The 23,793-nt window shown below is 39.8% G+C and overlaps 1 protein-coding gene and 1 non-coding gene across 2 annotated transcripts in view; one reads left to right on the forward strand and one right to left on the reverse strand.

The window, feature by feature from the left end:
- The window catches only part of xkr7b (XK, Kell blood group complex subunit-related family, member 7b), a 65,780-nt gene that overhangs the window by 35,589 nt on the left and 6,398 nt on the right, over positions 1-23,793 (forward strand). The window contains exon 2 of the mRNA XM_058410695.1: positions 18,211-18,395. Coding sequence (XP_058266678.1) covers positions 18,211-18,395 — 185 coding nt within the window. The remainder of the gene's footprint in view (positions 1-18,210; positions 18,396-23,793) is intronic.
- On the reverse strand, positions 13,019-13,124 carry LOC131366471 (U6 spliceosomal RNA). The gene has a single exon (XR_009206816.1). It is a non-coding gene; the product is annotated as a U6 spliceosomal RNA (small nuclear RNA).

Here is a 23,793-nt window from a genome sequence, read left to right on the forward strand (position 1 = left end):
AATTTCATGCTTTGTGGGAACAGTTTGGGGATGACCCCTTCCTGTTCCAACATGACTGCACACCAGTGCACAAAGCAAGGTCCATAAAGACATGGAGGAGTGAGTCCTGACTTCAACCCCATAGAACACCTTTGGGATGAATTAGAACGGAGAATGTGAGCCGGACCTTCCCTTCCAACATCAGTGCCTGACCTCACAAATGCTCTTCTAGAGGAACGGTCAAAAACCTTGTGGAAAGCCTTCCCAGAAGAGTTGACGCTGTTATAGCTGCAAAGGGCGGGATAACTCCATATTACATTCATGTGCATGTAAAGGCAGACGTCCCAAAACGTATGGCAATATAGTGTACGTCCGAGAATGAAGTCATTATTCTGCAAAGAATATCTAAGGAATGTATTTTTTTTAGCAATTATATTAGCTAAAAAAATACATTCCTTCCAAATACATTCCTTCCAAAAAATACAATGCTACATTCCAAATGTGGAAGTGAGTCCAGTGTCTCCTTTATGGTTGCCCTACTGTTGCTTTATCTAGAGCAGATTAAATAGTAAATGGTGAGACGAGGTAGGTGAGACCATCCTCATGTCTAATAGCTTCTGTCTATTGATTTTATCATGATGCATGGTGCACATGCTAAATGTGAGAAGGCGCATAATGTAAACACCTGAGCCTATATGCACAGGAATGACTATTCATATGCTAGTGTCACTGTGTAACGCACATCTCTAATGAGATAAGAGAAAATTTGCACCCTGCATGTAGATTTGTTCCAGAGCAGAGGCTTTGTTGAACGAATCGATACATCCCGCAAGCGCTGGCTGGAAACTAAAGAACTCATACATTATATAGAAAAAGCACATTATGCTCTTAACTCAGCCGAAATCTCGCCTCTGAATTCACAGAGTTTAGCAAAAACTTTTGAAATGGTCCTAGCGTGAGTCACTGTTTACCAACCCAGTTTTTTCAGTCACTTGTTGATGCCTTCTTAAAAGCTGTCATTCTCCATGGAAAACAGAATCTGCAAGCATGACTGGCAGGCAGGCTGAATGGTAGAAAGCAGAGATGGATGGATAGCAGGATTGTTTTATGACATTTATCCTCAGAGCCAGTCTGAGATGGATTGACAAGGAAATAAAGGGATAGAATTGTATTTATTCAATGAAAAGTCATTTCCTTTTGGATTGTGGCTGCTCTCTCTCTCTCTTTCTCTCTCTCACTATCTCTCTTCCTCACTTTCTCTCTCTCTCTCTCTCTCTCTCTCTCTCTCTCTCTCTCTCTTTCTCTTTCATTGTCTTTCTTATATACAGTATATATCAGATCAGTTAAGATATTTATTCAGATTTCTATGAAAGCCTTTAAAAGAACAAAGATGCCTTCTAAATTTATGAAATTAATGAAATGTTCATAACTACAGTATTAAAATAATGACTATATGGAGAAGGAAATAGTAAACAAAACATGTAAAAGTACACAGATCAGGCATATAACACTGATGATCTCCTCATCAAGGCACCTGTTAGTGGGTGGGATATATTAGGCAGCAAGTCAACATTTTGTCCTCAAAGTTGATGTGTTAGAAGCAGGAAAAATGGACCAGTGTAAGGATTTGAGCGAGTTTGACGAAGGGCCAAATAGTGATGGCTAGACCACTGGATCAGAGCATCTCCAAAACTGCAGCTCTTGTGGGGTGTTCCCGGTCTGCAGTGGTCAGTATCTATCAAAACTAGTTTAGTAGTCATTTAAGTCCTTTTAGTCCTGTATGTATCCCATCCGATGGAGGCCCCACCTCACAACTTAGAGGACTTAAAGGATCTTGGTACCAGATACCACAGCACACCTTCAGGGATCTAGTGAAGTGCATGCTTCAAGGGGTCAGGGCTGTTTTGGCAGCAAAAGAGGGACTAACACAATATTAGGTAGGTGGTCATAATGTTCGATTGGTGTACAATAATAATTTCAATCATAATTTCTGTACATATATATATATATATATATATATATATATATATATATATATATATATATATATATATATGTGTGTATATCAGGTACACTACTGCTCAGAATTGCATAGAGGAGCAGAGGAGTACAAAAAGGTTAGGAAATAAAAGGAAGGAATTGCACTTTTCCCATTTTGCAGCTGCACATTTCCTCTATCTATCCAATAAATTCACTATCACCTGTCTGCTTTGGCTTGTGTGCCAGTGCACTGAGTCCTCTCCCTTCCTCCAGGCTATAGAGGTTAAGATGTGTACTTTAAACTCACATTATTGGCCTGCACACAATAAACAACTTGTCTACAGTGAATGTCTTAATAAAACTGGATCTATAGCAGTTATTGATTTTAGATTTGTCGAAAAATAAACTGGGTGATTAACTTTTGCAGCTGCTTCTTATTTTCTGTGAGGTATTTGTATTAAACAATGTAGAAAAAAATTGTGCAGAGAATAATTTAGTCTTATCATAAATGCGGCGGGAAAATTTATATACATATATATACCGATCAGCCATAACATTAAAACCACCGACAGGTGACGTGAATAACACTGACATCATGTGCTGAAAGTTCGGCTTGGTCCACTTCTTATTAACACATACCCATTGTATGCACTTTTGGTGAGAGACACGGATCAGCATGGGCATTCTGCAGCCTCAGAGCCCCATACACATCAAGCTGTGAAGCACTGTGTGTTCTGACACCTTTCTATCAGAGCCAGCATTCACTTATTTCAACAATTTGTGCTACAGTAGCTCTTCGGACCAGATGGGCTAGCCTTCGCTCCCAACACGTATCAGAGAGCCTTGAGGTACTAACCACTGCATACCAGGACCACCTCAGAATAGACCTGCTGTTTTGGAGATTTTAGTTTTATTCATCTAACCATCACAATCTGACCCAAGTAAGAGAAGCTCAGATCTGTACGCTTGCCCATTTTGCCTGCTTCCAGCACATCAAGAACTGACTCTTCACTTGTTACCTAATATATCCCATGCCACTGTAATGATATAATCATTCACTTCACCTGTCAATGGTCGTTATGTTATGATCTGGTGTACTGATCTACTGGTCAAGTCTCCATGACCCAGAGTTGGGATTTGGTAGTATTTTATTTAAATGCAGTACTTATCTATAGCTTGTCCCTGACTCAGTCTGTTATAGTGTTTAAACAATAAACAGAGAGAGATGAGGATGGGTGATCCGAGCACACAGAGTAGAATCAGTGAGCACTAAGATATGGATGCTTCCTTTGCATGTCTACACATTCCGGTATCAGTATTGACGAGTTCAGAAAAACGTTGTCAGTGCATCTTACTGTATATCTAGTTTTCTTAAAGCAGATTTCTGTGGAGAATTTGACTATAAAGCCATGTGAATAGAGACTGCACCATCTCGGTTAGTGCAAAACATCTTGAGCGCGGTAAACGTTATCAATTCAGTGCTTAAGTAGGAGCTTACTGTCTTATCATTCGAGTAATAGATCACGCTATTATTGTGAATAATGCCTGAATGAGTGTTTACTCAGTCAGTTGATTGCAGTTCTTTGTATCATGTACGACACACAAGCTAGCAATTTTTCATTCCCTAACTTTTTTTAACTTTTATCTTAGAATGCAGGACCATATGGAAATTAAGGATGGAATTCGTACTTGTTAATATGCCTCTACAGGAGCATGCACCGAGCTTCTTCAGCTTCTGCAGAAACATTCTTCTCCTAAAATGATCAGGCCCAAATATTTTTCAAGGCTAAGACTTGCCTGCCCAATCCAATACTCGATGCATTTCGCATGCTAAAAATACTACAAGCTAAAAGCCCCCAAAATAAAAGCAGAAAGCTTTGCAGCACAGTTTTTGGCCATGACACAGATGCCAGTAATATCTCTCTTTTTTTTCTCTCTCTCTCTCTCGCACAAACTGATATACAGTAGCCTGAACATCTTGCTAATTTGGCACTGACATGGCTGGTGGGACACTACAGGGGGTGGGATAAAATTCACACTGGTCCGTAATTGTGTTTACATTACTGCCGGCTGAAATGCTCTCTTTGCACAAGGCAAATTTTTTTCTCTGACTTCGAGCAAAAACCATTAAAGGCCCAAATCATTTCTTACAATGCAGGGCTGTGGTTCCTGCAGGCACAAATGTTATTTTTCTGGTATAATGAGATGTACAGAGCGAAGAATGAGATTGCGACAGGTAAAATATAAAAGTCAGGTTACTTACAAACGAGTTCTTTTGTTTTCTTGTGCTCTTTTGTGTGTGTTCACTAGTAGGGACGACGCCCACCTTTAAAGCTTCTTTATCATGTCAGTAGATATTTAAAAGATATCTAATGAATGTCAATGTTTCAACATGAGTAGCTGAATGAGTCCAGATTAAAAGCACTGTATGATTCCAGATCTTGTTAAGGAGTTTCCAGATTTGTGATTAAAACATAATCACAAAGGATGGACATTCCATGCACGATGGTTTTCAGACGGGGACAAAGTGTACTCTAGAAACAAATAACCAGAGGGGCTGCAAACATTCATCTTATTGCCGAGATTCGAGTTCTGACGATGCCACAGCCATCTGTGCCGAGGAGTACAAGAGAGCTTGTCTCTTTGAGTTGCTACGGTGACATTGTTCTCTCTCTCCTGTCTCCTGTCAATCAGAGCAACAATCATTGGGCATCTGTGAGTTATGCATTAAGGATAGTTGGTGATTTCATACTCTCCAGTCCAATTCGTCAATGCATTCTTTAGCTTTAAATACTTTGAGTCCAGAAAATCTCAGGTAATCACCAGGCTGACCTTCATATCTAGTGGCTCAAGGTTGTGGTTCATACGCTGCAGAGTCCAGATGTTTACGAACATATGGAAGGTAGCAGCAATTCAGTAAGTCAGGGCCAACTGCAGACAAAACGAAATAGAATTGAATAATTGGAGGACATTGGGAAGACTTTTGGAACTTTGCTGAAGCTCTTTAGAAGAAAAGTTCGAGCCAGAAACTGCCATAGACAGCCAGCCCAACTGACCGTGCCTGGTTCACTTATACAGCCGTGGATGAACTTCTGCAGCTGACCACAAGCTGCTTCCATTATCTGTTCGTTCCAGTCATCTCCTACAGAAAACTGGAAGAGTGTCAGACCTGTGTGTCAGAGTTCTAGGTGTAATCCGTCCAAGGTGCAAAGTAGTTTCATTTATGCTACAGTATAAGCGAAGAAACCAGATGTCCTGATTTAGTTTACTCAGCCTGCTTGTGTGTTTTAGTGTGAAATCAATGAAATTGTTTAGGAGAGCCTACGAATCTTTGCAGGTCTTTGTGCAAGCTTAGTTCATTCTTTCACTTTTTCCTTAGAATTCTGTAGCTCTTGTGTGCTTAAGATAAGATAAGATAAGATAAGATAAGATAAAATAAGATAAGATAAGATAAGATAAGATAAGATAAGATAAGATAAGATAAGATAAGATAAAATAAGATAAGATAAGATAAGATAAGATAAGATAAGATAAGATAAGATAAGATAAGATAAGATAAGATATTCCTTTATTCGTCCCAAAACAGGGAATTTTGCTTTGCTACAGCAGCATAGAGATAGCAGCTAAAGAAAAAGATCATATGAAGGCAAGGTGACAAAGTTATGAAGAAGACTTAACATAAAAGATCATAAAAGGACATAAAAGCTATCTATTATTTAAAAAAAAATAGAAAGGACAATAATAATAATAGTAATAATAATAATAATAATAATAATAATTTATTTATTTATTTGTTTGTTTGTTTGTTTTAATTTTAATTTTAATTTTAATTTTAATTTTAATTTTAATTTTAATTTTAATTTTTTATAAATCTGTTTATAAAATATAGTATACCTACCAGATATTTGGACTTCTCTATATTTCATGAGGGTACTGACCAAACCACACACTTGTAGGAAAGAGGACTCCTCTAATGTACCTCTAATGGAACCCATAAAGGTTCTCTGTACCTCCTTATAACAAACCACAAAAAGTCCCTAGAACCAGAGTGTTATTAGCCAACAAAATATGCACTGTGGAGGTCCAGTTTAGTGACGTCTTATAGAACAGCAGGAAATAAAGGGTTAATGCAAAGTAAATGACTTCAGACCCCTGTACTTGATGCAGAGGAAGAGAATGCTTTCTTTTGTTTCTACAAATACTGTAAGAACCTAGTAGGTGCTAGACATAGAAATGTTTATGAGCGCTTATAACCTTAGAACAAACAGGTGTCTTAATGGTTTCTTGTACACTTATGTCCAGCTCTTCTATAGAGGTTCACCTCAGATATTTTAGTAGAAATCCATTAAAAAAGGGTTCTGTATAGAACCTTTAAGAGATCCTTTTATAGTGTGTGTGATGCATGCATCTATGATGTGTCTCTCAGGTAGAGACAGGGTGTATGTTGTATATTGTATTGTGTGGAGGTGAGGCTCCTGGGTACAGGTTCTTGGCACAGTTCTGTGGTCTCTAGGGAGGTAATTGTGTTGCTTTACTGTTACTGAAAAGCTGAAAGGACAAATCTTGGTATTCAGCAGGGAGAGGTGATTTCTGTAGAAGGTAAAAAGCTTGCATGAGTGGCTTGACTAGGAGAGCTAAACAGGTGGATTCATACTGAGGACCATGCCAGTAATTTTCCTTCACTCCATGAGATGATGACAGGTGAACAGCCCAGTGTGGAGATTGAGGGCAATGGGGTTCTTCTGTATTTTCCATAGCCAGATTGAATAAGCAAAGGCCAAGGAAACAGGAGATGTGTAACTGTTTAGAGAGGTTGCTGTCAATCAAAAAAAAATTTATATTTATTTATTCATTTATTTTTTTGCTGACTGCTGACTGAGTCTCCTATTCCTCCTGAACTTCTGCTTTTTCTTCACAGCAGAATACATCACCGATGATGATGATGATAATGATGATGATGATGATGATGATGATATCAATAATGACAATATTGATGATGGTGATGATGATGACAATGGTGATTATGAACATGATGATGGTGGTGAGGATGATACCGATGATAATGATGATACTGATGATGATGACAATACTGATGATGGTGATGATGACAATATTGACGATGATGATGATGATGATAGTGATAATAATGGTGATGATGATGGTGATGATCATGATGATGATGATGATGATATCAATAATGACAATATTGATGATGGTGATGATGATGACAATGGTGATTATGAACATGATGATGGTGGTGAGGATGATACCGATGATAATGATGATACTGATGATGATGACAATACTGATGATGGTGATGATGACAATATTGACGATGATGATGATGATGATAGTGATAATAATGGTGATGATGATGGTGATGATCATGATGATGATGATGATGATGATGACAATGATGATAATGATGGTGATGATAATCGTGATGGTTATGATGATGATGATGATGATGGTGATGATGAAGATAGTGATGATGATGATAATAATGATGATGATGATGACAATGATGGTGATGATGATGATGATGATGAAGATAGTGAAGATGATGATACTGAGAATGATGATACCTATGATGATGATAATGGTGATGGTGATGATGATAATAATGATGATGATGATGATGATGATGACAATGATGATACCGATGATGATAGTGATGATGATGATAATAATGATGATGATGATGATGATTATGATGATTATGGTGATGATGATAATAATGATGATGATGATAATAATGGTGATGATAATGGTGATGATGATGATGATGATACCAATGATGATGATGATGGTAATGATGATGGTGATGATGATGATGAGGATGACAATAATGATGATGGCGATGATGATGATGACTTCATGATGGTGATGATAACGATAATTGTGATGATGATGATGATGATGATGATGATGACTTCATGATGGTGATGATAACGATAATTATGATGATGATGATGATGATGATGATGGTGATGATGATGATGATAATGATGGTGATGATGATGATGATGATGATGATGATGATGATAATGATGGTGATGATGATGACGACTTGATGATGATGATGATAACATTGGGAGCATGAAACTGTCCAAAATGTCTTGGTATGAAGCTGAAGCATTAAGAGTTCCTTTCACCGGAACTGAGGGGCCGAGCCCAACCCCTGAAAAACAACACCTGAATTCAATGATTTGGAGGGGTGTCCCAAAACTTTTGCCAACATGATGTACTCATGAATTGACTTTAATATACTACAAAGTAAAATGTTCTGTGAAAACAGTCTGAGAAATTGAAGCTTTATTAGCATTAGCTATGCACACAAGGTAAATGGATGAGATTGTTTACCTTTCTCTTATTGCCTCAGAGTCTCATGATTTTTATTTATTTATAAAAAAAAAAAAAAAAAGGGCAGAAAATTAAACGGCTAAATCGGGTGTGAAGTCTGAGGCAGGCTTTCTTCCTGTTTCCTCGTCGTCCTTAATTTTTTAATTCTCTCGACTTTTCGGTTCCTCAACGTAAAAGACGTCCTCCGAGTTGCGCATCACTTCCACATCCATACAGGATACAGTACTTAATTGTCTCTTTTTTTTCTCCCATAAACATGTAGATCTATGTTTAAATATTTTCAGGCTTATTAACAGCTTTCAGACTTGCCTTGGCAAAAAGCAGCCCCTCTTCAGAAAAAGAACTTGCGTCTTCAAAATTCGAAGCCCAGCATCGTCGCCCTGTGTGTTTTATATGGCGGTGTAAATGTACGAGTAATTACTGGGTAGTGCACATTATGATTGGCTACATTCTATGTCCAATTTGCCGTATTATGAACGTGATTAGCTATATTGTGTGAGTATCATGTCTCTGATGAGAAGTATTCTGTGTGGTGGTGTTAGGGATGAGCGTGCACTGCCAGGAAGCTCCTTCTGTTTGCTTTATTTCTGCTGTGAAGCCGGCTGTTCACAGACTCATTTGCACCTGCCATATTTAGTGTCATTCAAAAGACCATAGGTTGGAATCGCTGCTCTCTGACTCGACTGCATGCTTTTTTTGTTAGTTTTATTGCCCTTAAAGAAATGATCCTTGCGTAATGTGTGCCCTATTGGATTTGTCTGAGAAAAGGAGTGCCACAAGGCACCTAATTATAAATAGAATGAGGATTAGTTTGGTGTCTTTTAATGGTCACATTGTTGAGATACTAATGACATTTGGAGAGAGATGTCCCCCTCCCTGCCTGTAAAGGGAACATGGACATGCAGGTGGCATAGCTGGTAATGAGTCTCTCTCTCTCTCTCTCTCTCTCTCTCTCTCTCTGTAATGGTGTGTAATGGGAGGATGTCTGCATGCCGTTAGCAGCACATTTATTCTCATTAGAGGTGAATGATGATGATGATGATTGCTTTGTCAGAATCAAGATGACTTGAGTAGTGAAGGGAAAGTGTGAAAGAGATTGTTCTAGAGGCCTGGTGTCTAGTAGTGAGAGACAGACACGTTACAGTGAGATTCAAGAACATGTAAAGGAGTAGAAGGGAGTGTGTGTGTGTGTGTTCTTGCTATTAACATATTTTGACACATCAACTTTCTAAGCATTTTCTCTAGCACTTTTCTCTGGAACCTATCCTATGGGACTCAGTGTGCCAACCCACCACAGGGCACAATCACACACACACACACACACACATAATTTCAGAGATGCCACTCAACCTACATTGCATGTCTTTGGCCTGGGGGAGGAAACTGAAATACCCAGAGGAAACCCCTGAAGCACAGAGAGAAGGTGCAAACACACACACACACACACACGGTAGAGACAGGAATGAAACCCCTAACGCTGGAGGTGTGAGGGAAATGTGCAAGCCCCTAAGCCAACATGCCTCCACATATCTACTTTCATAAAATGTAAATATATTTGAAGAAAATTACATGGACACATCATTATTTACTTTACTTTACTTACTTTTATACATTAACTCTGGGTCTGCCATAAAGATCATGTTTGTCATTAACCCTGTCTGTTTCTCTGTCTCTCTGTTTGTTTGTCTGTCTGTTTGTCTGTCTGTCTTTCTGTCTGTCTGTTTGTCTGTCTGTATCTCTGTCTGTTTGTCTGTTTCCCTGTCTGTCTCTCTGTTTGTCTGTCTGTCTGTCTCTCTGTTTGTCTGTCTCTTAGTTTCTTTGTCTGTTTCTCTGTCTGCCTGTCTGTTTCCCTGTCTGTTTGTCTGTCTCCCTGTCTGTTTCTCTGTCTGTCTGTCTGTCTGTCTGTCTGTTTTTGTCTTTCTGTTTGTCTGTCTGTTTGTCTGTCTCTCTGTTTGTCTGTCTGTTTGTCTGTCTCTCTGTCTGTCTCTTTGTCTGTCTGTCTGTCTGTTTCTCTGACTGTCTCTCTATTTGTCTGTCTGTTTGTCTGTCTCTCTGATTCTCTGTCTATCTGTCTCTCAGTCTGTATCTCTGTCTGACTGTCTGTTTGTCTGTCTCTCTGTCTGTCACATCATTATCTGAAGCGAAAAAATAGCTTACATGCTCTGTACAGAATGCTTAAGTAACCTGATAAGACAGTAATTACAAGAAATTTAGCCAGTAGAAGAAAAGTGACAGAATTAATCAGCATTCATCTCCCAAGCAATGTAAGTGTGAACGTAAATCAGTGAAGTGAATAAATGCTGTGAGTTACTTTTTCTTCAGGTGGTGAGACAGAGACTGATGCGGATGGTGCTGATAATCAAAGTGATAACTCATTTCACACCGTATAAACAAATTTAATATTACAGTATGAAAAAAATTCTTTAATTAGATTTTTTTCTGAATCATGACCAGTCATCAAAGCGTGTCATTTTCAGAAGTATATATATATAGTATAAATATCAAAATTTGAATGGTGACACATACACTATATTGTTTAGGAGTGTGTTTATGGGAATGTTTGACCATTCCTCTAGAAGGTCATTTGTGAGGTCAGGCACTGATGTTGGATGAGAAGGTCTGGCTCACAGTCTCCGCTCTAATTCATCCCAAAGCAAGTCAGGTTCCTCCACACCACACTCATGTGTATATAAGCATATCATATATATCCTACCCTAATCACTCTCTCTCTCTTACACACACACACACACACACACACACACTCAAACTACAAAACATCAGTTAAACAAAAGAGTTAAATTAAACAGCAGAGAAAACAAGAGTGACTCCAAGAAAAGAACCACATGTAGAAACATCACCTGATGTAGCCCAATCCATGACAGGACACATACACACACACACACACACACACACACTCCCATACACACTGGTAGGAAATGTTTGCGACTTGTCCTGTTTTTTTTTAAATGCTCACATTTGCATAAATAATCATGCCACATGATCCATAGCAAACAAAACACAACACAGTAGAGAGTCAGGCATTCACTGCAGTAATAATAAAAAAGAACTTTTAACCAGCAGCACAAAGCATCATCGCAAAGAGTCTTCTCCCTGGAGATCATCAGCTCTTTATGATCAGAGAAAGATGGCCAAAAGGTGCAGATGCAGAGCTTTTGTGGTTCTGGCACTCTGGCACTCGCTCCTCTTCTGTGCTGAGAGATGTATGAGTGCAGAAGTGGAACCAGCAGTGATATCTATACAAAAATAACAGAGCTATACACACACACACACACACACATACATAAACACACACATAAACAGACAGACAATCTGACTGTCTGTTTTCCTCTCTGTCTGTCGTCTGACTGTCTGTCTGTCTGTCTGTCTCTCTCCCTGTCGGTCTGTTTGTCTGTCCGTATTTCTGTCTGTTTGTCTGTTTTCCTCTCTGTCTGTTTGTCTGTTTGTTTGTCTTTCTGACTCTGTCTGTTTGTCTGTCTGTCATCTGTCTGTTTGTCTGTCTGTTTTGTCATCTGTTTGTTTGTTTGTCTTTCTGTTTGTCTGTTTTTTCTCTCTCTTTGTCTGACTGTCTGTCTGTCTCTATCTGTCTGCTTGTCTGTCTGTCTGTATCTCTGTCTGTCTGTCTGTTTGTCTGTCTGTCACACACACACACACACATACACTAATTACTAGCCATTAAGGCATACTGTAATGATTTAGCAAGATTAACGTAGGTGAATCCATATCATTCGGGACTGCATGCTACTTTCTTACATTAAACTTGGAAGGGTTTTTTTTTCTTTCTTTTTTTTGGAATCCAGGATAATTACCCTCATTTAGTTAAACCCACACTCATAATTTATACTGGAACACTTCTTTCTGGTTCTTTCTCTTCCCAGTCCAGTGGTAATCAATCCCAATTAACTCAATTGTACCATTTTATGGCAATATCATAAAATACTTCAAATGATCACTCAGATCAAGTTTTCAAGAATGTTGCCCATTTTAGCTTCAAAATGCATTCTAGAGATTGTTTTGTGCTCTGTGTTTATCCAGAGTGTCTTACTTTTACACTATACTGCCAAAGGTTTTGGGACACCCCTCCAAATCATTGTATTCAGGCGTTGTTTTTCAGGGGTTGGGTTCGGCCCCTTAGTTCCAGTGAAAGGAACTCTTAATGCTTCAGCTTCATACCAAGACATTTTGGACAATTTCATGCTTTGTGGGAACAGTTTAGGGATGACCCCTTCCTGTTCCAACATGACTGCACACCAGTGTACAAAGCAAGGTCCATAAAGACATGGATGAGGGAGTTTGGTGTGGAGGAACTTGACTGTCCTGCACAGATTCCTGACCTCAATCTGATAGAACACCTTTGGGATGAATTAGAGCGGAGACTGCGAGCCAGACCTTCTTGTTCAACATCAGTGCCTGACCTCACAAATGCGATTCTAGAGGAATGGTCAAAAATTCTCATAAACACACTCCTAAGCCTTGTGGAAAGCCTTCTCAGAAGAGTTGAAGCTGTTAAAGCTGCAAAGGGCGGGACAACTCCATATTACATTCATGTGCATGTAAAGGTAGACGTCCCAAAACTTTTGGCAATACCACGTAACTATATCTTGCTCAAGCGCCCAGCAGTGGCAGCTCGGTGGTCCACAGATTTGAACTTATAACCACCCAAGCAGTGCTCCACTGCTTTAACCACTGAGCTACCATGATTTTGTGAGCCATCCATGCACATGGGCCATGCTAATCTTTTCTGTATTGTTCCAATTTTAGTATATGTGCTGCCCCAGGAAGACTGGATAAACATCGGAAAACCCCGGAGGTAGAAATGCCAGCACTCTGTTTATGTGTGTGTGTGTGTGTTTGTGTGTTTGTGTGTGTGTGTGTGTGTGTGTGGGATGTAACTGGATACAGATTCTGTCCTGAACAGATATAAATACAGATATGAAAAGAAGATAAAATATATTAGTTTTTGTTTTTTAAGCTTGACAGAATATTCACAGGGCATCTGATTAAGACGAGCCGGATGTTAGTTTCATGCCACGCCTTATTTAAGTGATATGTCAGCTTAAATAAAGAGTACAGTACTACATGAACCTGCAGCTGTCCTTAGTAATATGCTGCTCCAGATCACTGTGGGTTAAATGATGCTACTAGTTTGCTTATCCTTCCATTTTCTGTACTGCTTATCCTACACAGAGTCACATGGAGCCTGGAGTCGATCCCAGGGGACACGGGCAAACCCTGGACGGGATGCAAACCCATTACAGGGCACAATCTAACAAACACACACACACACACACAGTGCTGGCATTTCTACCTCCGGGGTTTTCCAATGTTTATCCAGTGTTCCTAGGGGGGATTATTTTTAGGCTTGAGACTCTTGGTTTAAGCCTGAACCACTGTGACTATAAAGCTTAATGCATATTTGGAGCACAGTACAGCTACAGATTAACAGATAGGCTATCAGATTATCAGGTAGTGGCATTACGTTATATTATATACGTTATATATTATTACATTTTATATATATATACTAATGGTTTACTTTTCCACTGTTATACACTATACTGGCAAAAGTCTGCCTTTACATGCACATGAATGTAATATGGAGTTGTCCCGCCCTTTGCAGCTATAACAGCTTCAACTCTGGAATTCTGGGAATGCTTTCCACAAGGTTTAGGAGTGTGTTTATGGGAATTTTTGACCATTCCTCTAGAAGCACATTTGTGTGGTCAGTCACTGATGTTGGATGAGAAGGTCTGGCTCACAGTCTCTGCTCTAATTCATCCCAAAGGTGTTCTATGGGGTTGAGGTCAGGACTCTGTGCAGGCCAGTCAAGTTCCTCCACACCAAACTCACTCATCCATGTCTTTATGGACCTTGCTTTGTGCACTGATGTACAGTCATGTTGGAACAGGAAGGGGTCATCCCCAAACTGTTCCCACAAAGAGCATGAAATTGTCCAAAATGTCTTGGTATGAAGCTGAAGCATTAAGAGTTCCTTTCACTGGAACTAAGGGGCCGAGCCCAACCCCTGAAAAACAAAATCCTGAATTCAATGAGCAAAACTTTTGGCAATATAGTGTATGTATAGTATGTTATTTTGAGCACAGTATTAGCATTTAAATACTCAAATTTCCAATAACACATTATTATTGACATTATTTCCTATAAAATACATGTAGAGTTCCAGTACGATTCCATACAATGTTTTTTTAATTAATTTGCTGAATGTATGAATATGAAAGATGGAAAGAAACATGTTTTGATGATAGACTTCATCAGTAAATGGTTTACACCTAAGGGGGTAAGGGGCTAGCATGGTGCTCCTGGGATTCAAACACACAACCTTCTACTCAGTAGCCCAACACCTTAACCACTGAGTTACCACTTCCGCTAGCTTGTTGGCTGTTTATAGAGTAAACAAAAGTGGACTGGCCAAAAAGTGTTACTGCAAGTTCATCTCTCTTCCTTGGTGTCTGATAAGCTCTGGAACCAGAGCTCCACTCATTAAGATGATTAATGCTCGCTCAAAACCCCACCACCTAGAGCTCTCTCTCTCTCTCTCTTTCTCTTTCTCTCTCTCTCTCTCTCTCACACACACATTAGGTACTTGAAAGCAGTTTAGGTGGCTCTCAGAACACTACTCTAACTGGCACGCTGTCTGTAAGTGGAAGCTCATTAACTTGCCAAAATGCCACTAATTAGACCAAACAAGCCTTAGTGCAGACGCTACACAAATTCCCGATGGGAATAGACATGTGCCACCTAGTTCAGCAAAAAAAAAGGCTCTGTGTGTATTAATCTTCTAGTCATTTAATAATTCAACCTTTCAGCCTTTATAACTAGTTTATTCACTCATGTTCTCTAATTTACTGTCACTCACACTCGTTAATCTTCTTAGTAACATTTTCTAAGCATATGCCCAAATATCCACACTATCAACTCTTTCTCTTCTATTTAGGAATAGAAATGTTCTGGCACCTTTTATGGTTTGCTAAAGGAGTGGTACAATATGAAAATATCCAAAAGCAAGGGGTGATTAGTGGATCTGAGTAACTGGGGATAGATAATCTATAATATTATCAGAACAATTTTACATAGTTATAATAACATGATAACAGTAGGAATACAGTTTAACAAGGCTCAACTATAAATCCATAAAAATGAGAAATGAGAGAGAGAGAGAGAGAGAGAAAGACTGTGTAAGGGAGAGAGAGAAAGAGTAAGAGAGACTGTAAGAGAGAAAGACTGTATAAGAGAGAGAGAGAGAGAGAGAGAGAGAGAGAGAGAGAGACTGTGTAAGAGAGAGAGAGCGACTGTGTTGTGTGTGTGTGAGAGAGAGAGGTTTCTGAAGTACCTGAAGTTAGTACCGAGTACCAACTGATAGACCACTGCCTTCAAACGGTCCTCGGGGTATTTGTGCTTGTCTGTTTAGAATGTTAAAGGTTTCTATTTATAATTCCCGTTAATTCCCATGGAAAGTTTCCAGCCTTGAAAATTCCCGGAATTTTGCAACCCTAGATCAGATGTCCTCATACGTTTGGCTGGTATTAATATTCTGTCTGTCAATTTGAGTTGAAGGTTGAACAGTAGCTCAGTACTAATGCAAGCTAAACTGTTCGACTCAGGGTAAAATATCAAGGTCTGGTTAATCTAGTGAGAAAAAATACGCATCAGTTGTGAAACATTGAGGTACAGGCAATGTTGTGGTTCTCTCTCTCTCTCTCTCTCGCCATTTTCTGTGAGTCATTCCACTCCCAGTCCTTGTCTCATTGTCTTTCCAACCCTCATTTTAATGTTTAATTGATGTTCTGTGGTTTGAAACTCAAAGCTTTGGAAGCAAAGACCCACTACTTTGTGTAGGAGAACCATGTACTCGGTGTCCCAGAATTCTCTTTGATCGGGTCAAACTGAAACAACACATTTGCTATTGTTACACCACTTTCACACGATGAGGTTGCCTGTTCTCACACCCTCCCTCTCTCTCTCTCACACACACACACACACACACTGTCTGCATATCAAACAATGGACACAGCCAAGCTCGAATACACGTGTGGTCAGGATTTAAATTAGCTATTAGCTATCCAGGTAGTCTGCTAAAAGATGACAGAGGACATGATGGGATTGCACCTGAAGACTATACACACACAACCAAGACGTAATGACTGCAAACAGCCAAGAAGGTGAAATTATACACATTCAGAGCCATCACGCTCCACTACAACAACATCGTCAGGATCAATAACGTCTAATTAAAATGCTGATAAGGCTTTCTGCTACAGCCATCAGGCTAGATTTGCTTCCGTGGCACCACCACTGTTATGACTCACGGCTGAAAACTGTATAGCGAAAGGCTATAAAAATGGGTCCCTGCGAGAGATCGGCCCTGGGAAAATAGATCACTGAAAGTTTGCTTGTATTTCCGTCACTGTAACCACTTCAAACCACTTATGCCTTTAGATAAGGAGAGCCTTAATGAGGATTGCAATCTCTTCATCTAGATAAAGAAAGTGGCTGCTTAGAGCCTGTCTGAGGCTTGTGAACACACACACACACACTTTAGATCAATGATTTGTCTATTTCAAATGTGAAATGTTCTTGTTCTTAGGCCATTTCCTTATAGCTAAACCTAAACACAGTCTTCTGCGACAAGACAAATACATGGGCCAGAATTCTTCCCACTGCAGAGGGCATGGGATACTGCATCTACTGCAGCTTTTCAGATAAAGCAGGAGCCCGAAGCTGGTTCAACATTAGAGAGAGAGAGAGAAAGAAAGAGAAAGAGAGAGAGAGAGAGAGAGAGATCTTCTGCTCATTCCCTCGGCATCAAAAATGGATGATTTTCAGTTTCGCTATCAATTGCATGTTGGTGTGTGTTTGAATGGATGTATAAGATCCACCATAAAACATCTCTTTGTGCTGCTATCATCCCTGTTCCTACACTGTAACCTGATTTATCCTAATAACTGAATATGTGTACATTATTTGGATGAATGGATGCGTTCTAAACAGTACAAATACAGGTATGGATATATTCCCAAAAATGGAAGGGGCTAGGAATAACAATAGGCTTAACATTATGACCACCCGCCTAATGCCAGAACCCCGCATGCACTGTGTATTCTGACACCTTTCTATCAGAACCAGCATTAACGTCTTCAGTAATCTGAGCAACAGTAGCTCTGTTGGATCGGATCACACGGGCCAGCCTTCGCTCCCCACGTGAATCAATGAGCCTATGACCACTGATGCAAAAGAGAGAGACAAGCCGTTATTTAAAGCGGTTGAGCGCTGTATTTATTCAAATCATGATTGTTAATCCAGGGTTTAGGAATGTACATTGGGAAATGTCAGATTATGAATACACAGGATTAACTGTTAATCCAGGAGCAGTGTGAAACATGAAACAAGATAACCCAGGATTCTGTTTACAACGAGGTGTGTAAAGCCCTAGTGGATATTTTGATTAACACACACACGCACGCACACACACACACACACACACACACACAAAAATAAACTGAGATGCAGAATTATGGAAGATTATTTTCAGCTAGCTGTGGAGTGGGAGGAGCAGCTGGTGAACCTGACAGCAGTGATTGGTTATAAAGTATACTGATTCAGGAACATGTCCTACTTAAAAAGGTCACATTCACCCGTAAGCTCACTATCAGACTACCATCTTCCAGCGGCAACCAAAGGAGGATGGGTTACTTTTGTTGTGGTTTCTTCTTTATGGCCTCTCAGGGCTTTGTTCCTTATCTGTGTCATCATTGACTTGCATATTATGAGGCTAGATCTGGATTGCTTTTGAAAAGGCTGTAAAAGAAAGCCTTTTTGCTTATGTATGTGTGTGTGTGTGTGTGTGTGTAGGTACATTCACACGCTGTACCTGGGTGTGCAGAACCACTGGTATCGCCACTGCTACTGGCGCCTGATGTTTGAGACGGCCGATGTGAACATGCTGAGGCTGCTGGAGGCTTTCCTGAAGAGCGCACCACAGCTCGTCCTGCAGCTCAGCATCATGATCCACAGCAAACACATCCTGCCCCTGCAGGGTGAGTGCACACACACACACACACACACACACACACATACTTCACCCGCAGTATGAATGCACATAGACTGCCTTCACATATGCAATTTTCAGCTGGGGCTGCATCTTGGCATCATGATCCATCACAGCCTGCAGGGTGAATACAAACACACACACACACACACACACTCTACACATGCACCATCCTCCAATATCCAATCCTCCAATATCATGATTCCTATCAAACATGAGATGAGATGGTTTGCTGTGAAAGAGCTATGAGGAGGTTGGAGGAGATATGAAGAGCCAGAAGTCACAAAAAAAAAAAGAAAAGAAAAAGAAGGGGTAAAAGGGGGGGGGGTGATTCAAGAGAGGAGGCAGAGAAATTATGAAAGAACTGGTACAGATGTGTGTTCCTTATTATAATTGATGCCTCTCTCTCCCTCTTTCTCTGTCTCTCTACGTGTGTGTGTGTGTGTGCTATACCTGTGAAACCACTAATACGTGCAGCAGGATATAATGTCTCATTCTGTCAAAAGGAAAATAGGGATCTGGACCATTTATCAGAAAGCACATTGGTGTTCATCGCATAAAATCAACCCTAAAATCAAAAATCATCAGTTTTCTTAATCATCAACACTGCAAAAAAAACATGAAAATATCTCTAATATTTCTCATTATGGGATTATTATCTTACAAAATATATAAGCGCATTAGTCCCGGACACATGTATTCAAATTTATTTAAATATCAAATTAGCTGCTCATTGTGAAACCTTCCAAGCTTGAAATATCAAGAAATAAGCTTTAATAACCGTATATGTGTTCATAATAAATCGAATAAAAGCATAGTTGCCTTAATTCAGGATGTTTATGCTTGTTAAAATGTTTCCGCTGCAGTTTCAGCATCTTTTTTGGATCTAGAAAGTATTGTATTTTGAGCACACCATTTTAACTTTTTTTTTTTTTTTTTTTTTTACCAGTACGTTGGCGACACTTATGGGACGTTTTCAATCTGTATAAACAAGCGAATTATTTTATCGCCACAAGTCTGATATAAAAGTCAGGACTCTGTTGGCTTTCAGTGTGAGATGTTTTTTTAAATAAGCTTAGTGGTTGAAGATACATACTTTGGGCATCTCAGAGAGCAGAAACAAGTTTGATGTCACCATTTACTTTAAAGACTTGTTTTCTTTACAAATTTCTAAGTATATTTTGCCCCTAGTAGGCAAGGTAAAAAAACAGAAATGCTTACTAAAATCTACGCTAACAATGTGAGTGTCTACTTTCATATGACCCATGAACCATCACTGTGGAGTGTGACATGATGAAGAAATTCAATTCTGATCACAGACACAACAAAAAAGGTCGTTTTTTGACCTCTGGTTGAAAGCAACAATAACCTAAAAAATGTTTAATTCTAGACAAATAAAATCAATCTCAATATAATCAGTAGTATAGTAGGTAGAGCAGGAGCCTCCTGGTGGTCCAGTGGCAGGATCCCACACGTTCTCATTGTCAGGGCCCGGGCAGAGAGCTAACCCAGCCACTGAAGATTTAACTCTCAGTGGTGGTCCCAAGCCCGGATTAAATGGGAGGTTTGTGTCAGGAAGGGCATCCGGTGTAAAACCTGTGCCAAATCCAAACATGCAGACCAAATGATCTGCTGTGGCAACCCCAAACAGGGAGCAGCCGAAAGAAGAAGAACAACATAGTAGGTAGAGCAGATTAATTAATAACAATATGAAGAAGAACTGAGGGCAAGAAGCCTTTATTGTCGCCACATATACATTATAGTACAGTGGAATTCTTTTCTTCACGTATCTCAGCTGAGGAAGTTGGGGTCAGAGTGCAGGGGCAGCTATGATACAGCACCCCTGGAGCAGAGTGGGTTAAGGGCCTTTCTCAATTGTCCAGCAGTGGAGCTTGAACCCTGATCAACAGCCTCAAGAGTCTTAAAAGAGAAGTTCACTTCCAGAACAAAAATCTACAAATAATTTCCTCACCCACTTGTCATCCAAAATGTTTGTTCTTCATTTGTAAAGAAATTATGTTTTTTGAGGAAAACATTTCAGGATTTTTCAATGGTGCCCCTGAGTTTGAATTTCCAAAATGCAGTTTAAATGCAGCTTCGAAGAGCTCTAAACCATCCCAGCCCAGGAAGAGGGGTCTTATCTAGCCACACCATCAGACATTTTCTTAGGAAAAGAAAAAATTGTCTACTTTTATCCACAAAACAGCACTAGCTCTGGGATGCACATCCGTGATGGTACGTACTACGTAATCACAACGGAAGGTCATGCGTGACGTAGGCGGAGCTACAGACCCGGTGTTTACTAGTTTGGAGAAGGAGGAGCGCATGTGGAAGTTGTTGCATGTGGAATGACACAAAGTTAAATGTCTTTGTGTCAGTTTTTTGTTTAAAATGGTACCTTTTCGTTAGTAAAGAGCATTTGACTTCCTTGGTCTTTGCATATTCGCTTTGGGTCTGTAGTTCCACCTACATCACATGTGACCTTCCGACGTGATTAAGTAGTATGTAGCGTCGCCGGAAGCGCGTCCCAGAGCTAGCGCTAGACGCGCTTTTTTGTTAAAAAAATATACAATTTTGTATTTTTCTAAGAAAATGCCCAATGGTTTGGCTTGATACAGTGAGGGAAAAAATTATTTGATCCCCTGCTGATTTGTACATTTGCCCACTGACAAAGAAATGATCAGTCTGTAATTTTAATGGTAGGTTTATTTGAACAGTGAGAGACAGAATAACAACAAAAAAATCCAGAAAAACACATTTCAGAAAAGTTCTACATTGATTTGCATTTTAAGAAGTGAAATAAGTATTTGATCCCCTATCAATCAGAAAGATTTCTGGCTCCCAGGTGTCTTTTATACAGGTAACAAGCTGAGATTACAGTAGGAGCACTCTCGGGGAGCGCTCTTAATCTCAGCTCGTTAACTGTATGAAAGACACCTGTCCACAGAAGGAAGCAATCAATCAGATTCCAAACTCTCCATCATGGACAAGACCAAAGAGCTATCTATGGATGTCAGGGACAAGATTGTAGACCTACACAAGGCTGGAATGAGCTACAAGACCATCGCCAAGCAGCTTGGAGAGAAGGTGACAACAGTTTATTATTCCCAAATGGAAGAAACACAAAATGACTGTCAATCTTCCTCGGTCTGGGGCTCCATGCAAGATCTCACCTCATGGAGTTTCAATGATCATGAGAACGGCGAGGAATCAGCCCAGAATTACACTGGAGGATTTTGTCAATGATCTCAAGGCAGCTGGGACCATAGTCACCAAGAAAACAATTGGTAACACACTACGCTGTGAAAGACTGAAATCCAGTCGCACCCACAAGGTCCCCTGCTCAAGAAAGCACATGTACAGGCTCATCTGAAGTTTGCCAGTGAACATCTGAATGATTCAGAGGAGAACTGGGTGAAAGTGTTGTGGTCAAATGAGACCAAAATCCAGCTCTTTGGCATCAACTCAACTCGCCGTGTTTGGAGGAGGAGGAATGCTGCCTATGATTCCTTGAAGACCATCCCCACTGTCAAACACAGAGGTGGTAACATTATGCTTTGGGGGTGTTTTTCTGTTAAGGGGACAGGACAACCACACCGCATCAAAGGGACGATGGACGGAGCCATGTACCGTCAAATCTTGAGTGAGAACCTCCTTCCCTCAGCCAGGGCACTGAAAATGGGTCATGGATGGATATTCCAGCCTGACAATGACCCAAAACACACGGCCAAGGCAACAAAGGAGTGGTTCAAGAAGAAGCACATTAAGGTCCTGGAGTGGCCTAGCCAGTCTCCAGACCTTAATCCCATAGAAAATCTGTGGAGGGAGCTGAAGGTTCGAGTTGCCAAACGTCAGCCACGAAACCTTAATGACTTGGAGAGGATCTGCAAAGAGGAGTGGGCCCAAATTCCTTGAGATGTGAGATGTGTGCAAACCTGGTGGCCAACTACAAGAAATGTCTGACGTCTGTGATTGCAAACAAGGGTTTGCCACCAAGTACTAAGTCATGTTTTGCAAAGGGGTCAAATACTTATTTCACTCAGTAAAATGCAAATCAATGTAGAACTTTTTTGAAATGTGTTTTTCTGGATTTTTTTGTTGTTATTCTGTCTCTCACTGTTCAGATAAACCTACCATTAAAATTACAGACTGATCATTTCTTTGTCAGTGGGCAAACGTACAAAATCAGCAGGGGATCAAATAATTTTTTCCCTCACTGTAAGACCCTTGTTCCTGGGCTGGGATGGTTTAGAGCTCTTTGAAGCTGCATTTAAACTATATTTTGGAAGTTCAAACTCAGGGGCACCATTGAAGATATGGAGAAAAATCCTGAAATGTTTTCCTCAAAAAACACTGAAGAAAGAAATACATGAACATCTTGGATGACAAGGGGGTGAGGAAATTACTTGTACATTTTTGTTCTGGAAGTGAACTCCTCCTCACCACTTGAAGCACTGCTGCTCATAATAGCATATACAATTATTAACACAATTGTGTATGAAGGAATGTTTATTAATGGAGTTTATTTTCAATGCTCTGAAATCCAGATGTGCAGATGACAGACGAACCACACATCTGGGCTATTCACAACCATTCTGAGGTGTTTAAAGTTAACTATATCATTGTCTTTTAATGCCATCAAATGACAGATTTTATATTTATTTTACAATCTAAATACAGCTTTAAATCAATCTGACTTCAGCCTGAACTAATTGTATACCACAGTGAATAAAACACTGGGTTATAAATAGAATTCGCATCAGAATTCGAATGCTTCTCTGGATGATAATGGCCTTAAACAGCTTGATATAAAATATGAAGAGCATGCTTTCATGATTGTCTTTGTATTCACAGAAACATCAGACCACCTATAACTTCATTTGTTTTACACTCTTCACTGTAAGAACATTTTCTCTGTGAAGAAAATGGATGTAGTATTTCCTGTCATGAGAATACAATAAACTGAATTTAAGATTATAAACCTATTTCTGTATAGGTTTAACTTTTCTCATAGTTCTAGCCGATCATTTCGCTTATTTCTAGAAATAAAGGGCTTACTATTATAATATATTATTAATATTTACTGTGTATGGGGCTGTGTAACTGCAGACCAGTCAGACAGAGTGTCCACGTCCAGAATGTGACCCTTGTCCACTACTGAAACATGTACAATGGGCATGTGACCATCAGAACTGGACCGCGAAGCAACGGCTTGGTCTGATGAATCACGATTTCTTTTACATCATGTGAAACAATGGGAAGAGATAACACCAGGATGCACAATAGGACGAAGGCAGGCCAGTGGAGGAAGTGTGAATCTGGGAGATGTGAAACTTCGGTCATTTTCATACCACCTACCTAAACATTGTTGCAGCCCAAGTACACCT

This window comes from Hemibagrus wyckioides, linkage group LG15 (assembly GCF_019097595.1).
Source record: "Hemibagrus wyckioides isolate EC202008001 linkage group LG15, SWU_Hwy_1.0, whole genome shotgun sequence".
Taxonomy (NCBI): domain Eukaryota; kingdom Metazoa; phylum Chordata; class Actinopteri; order Siluriformes; family Bagridae; genus Hemibagrus; species Hemibagrus wyckioides.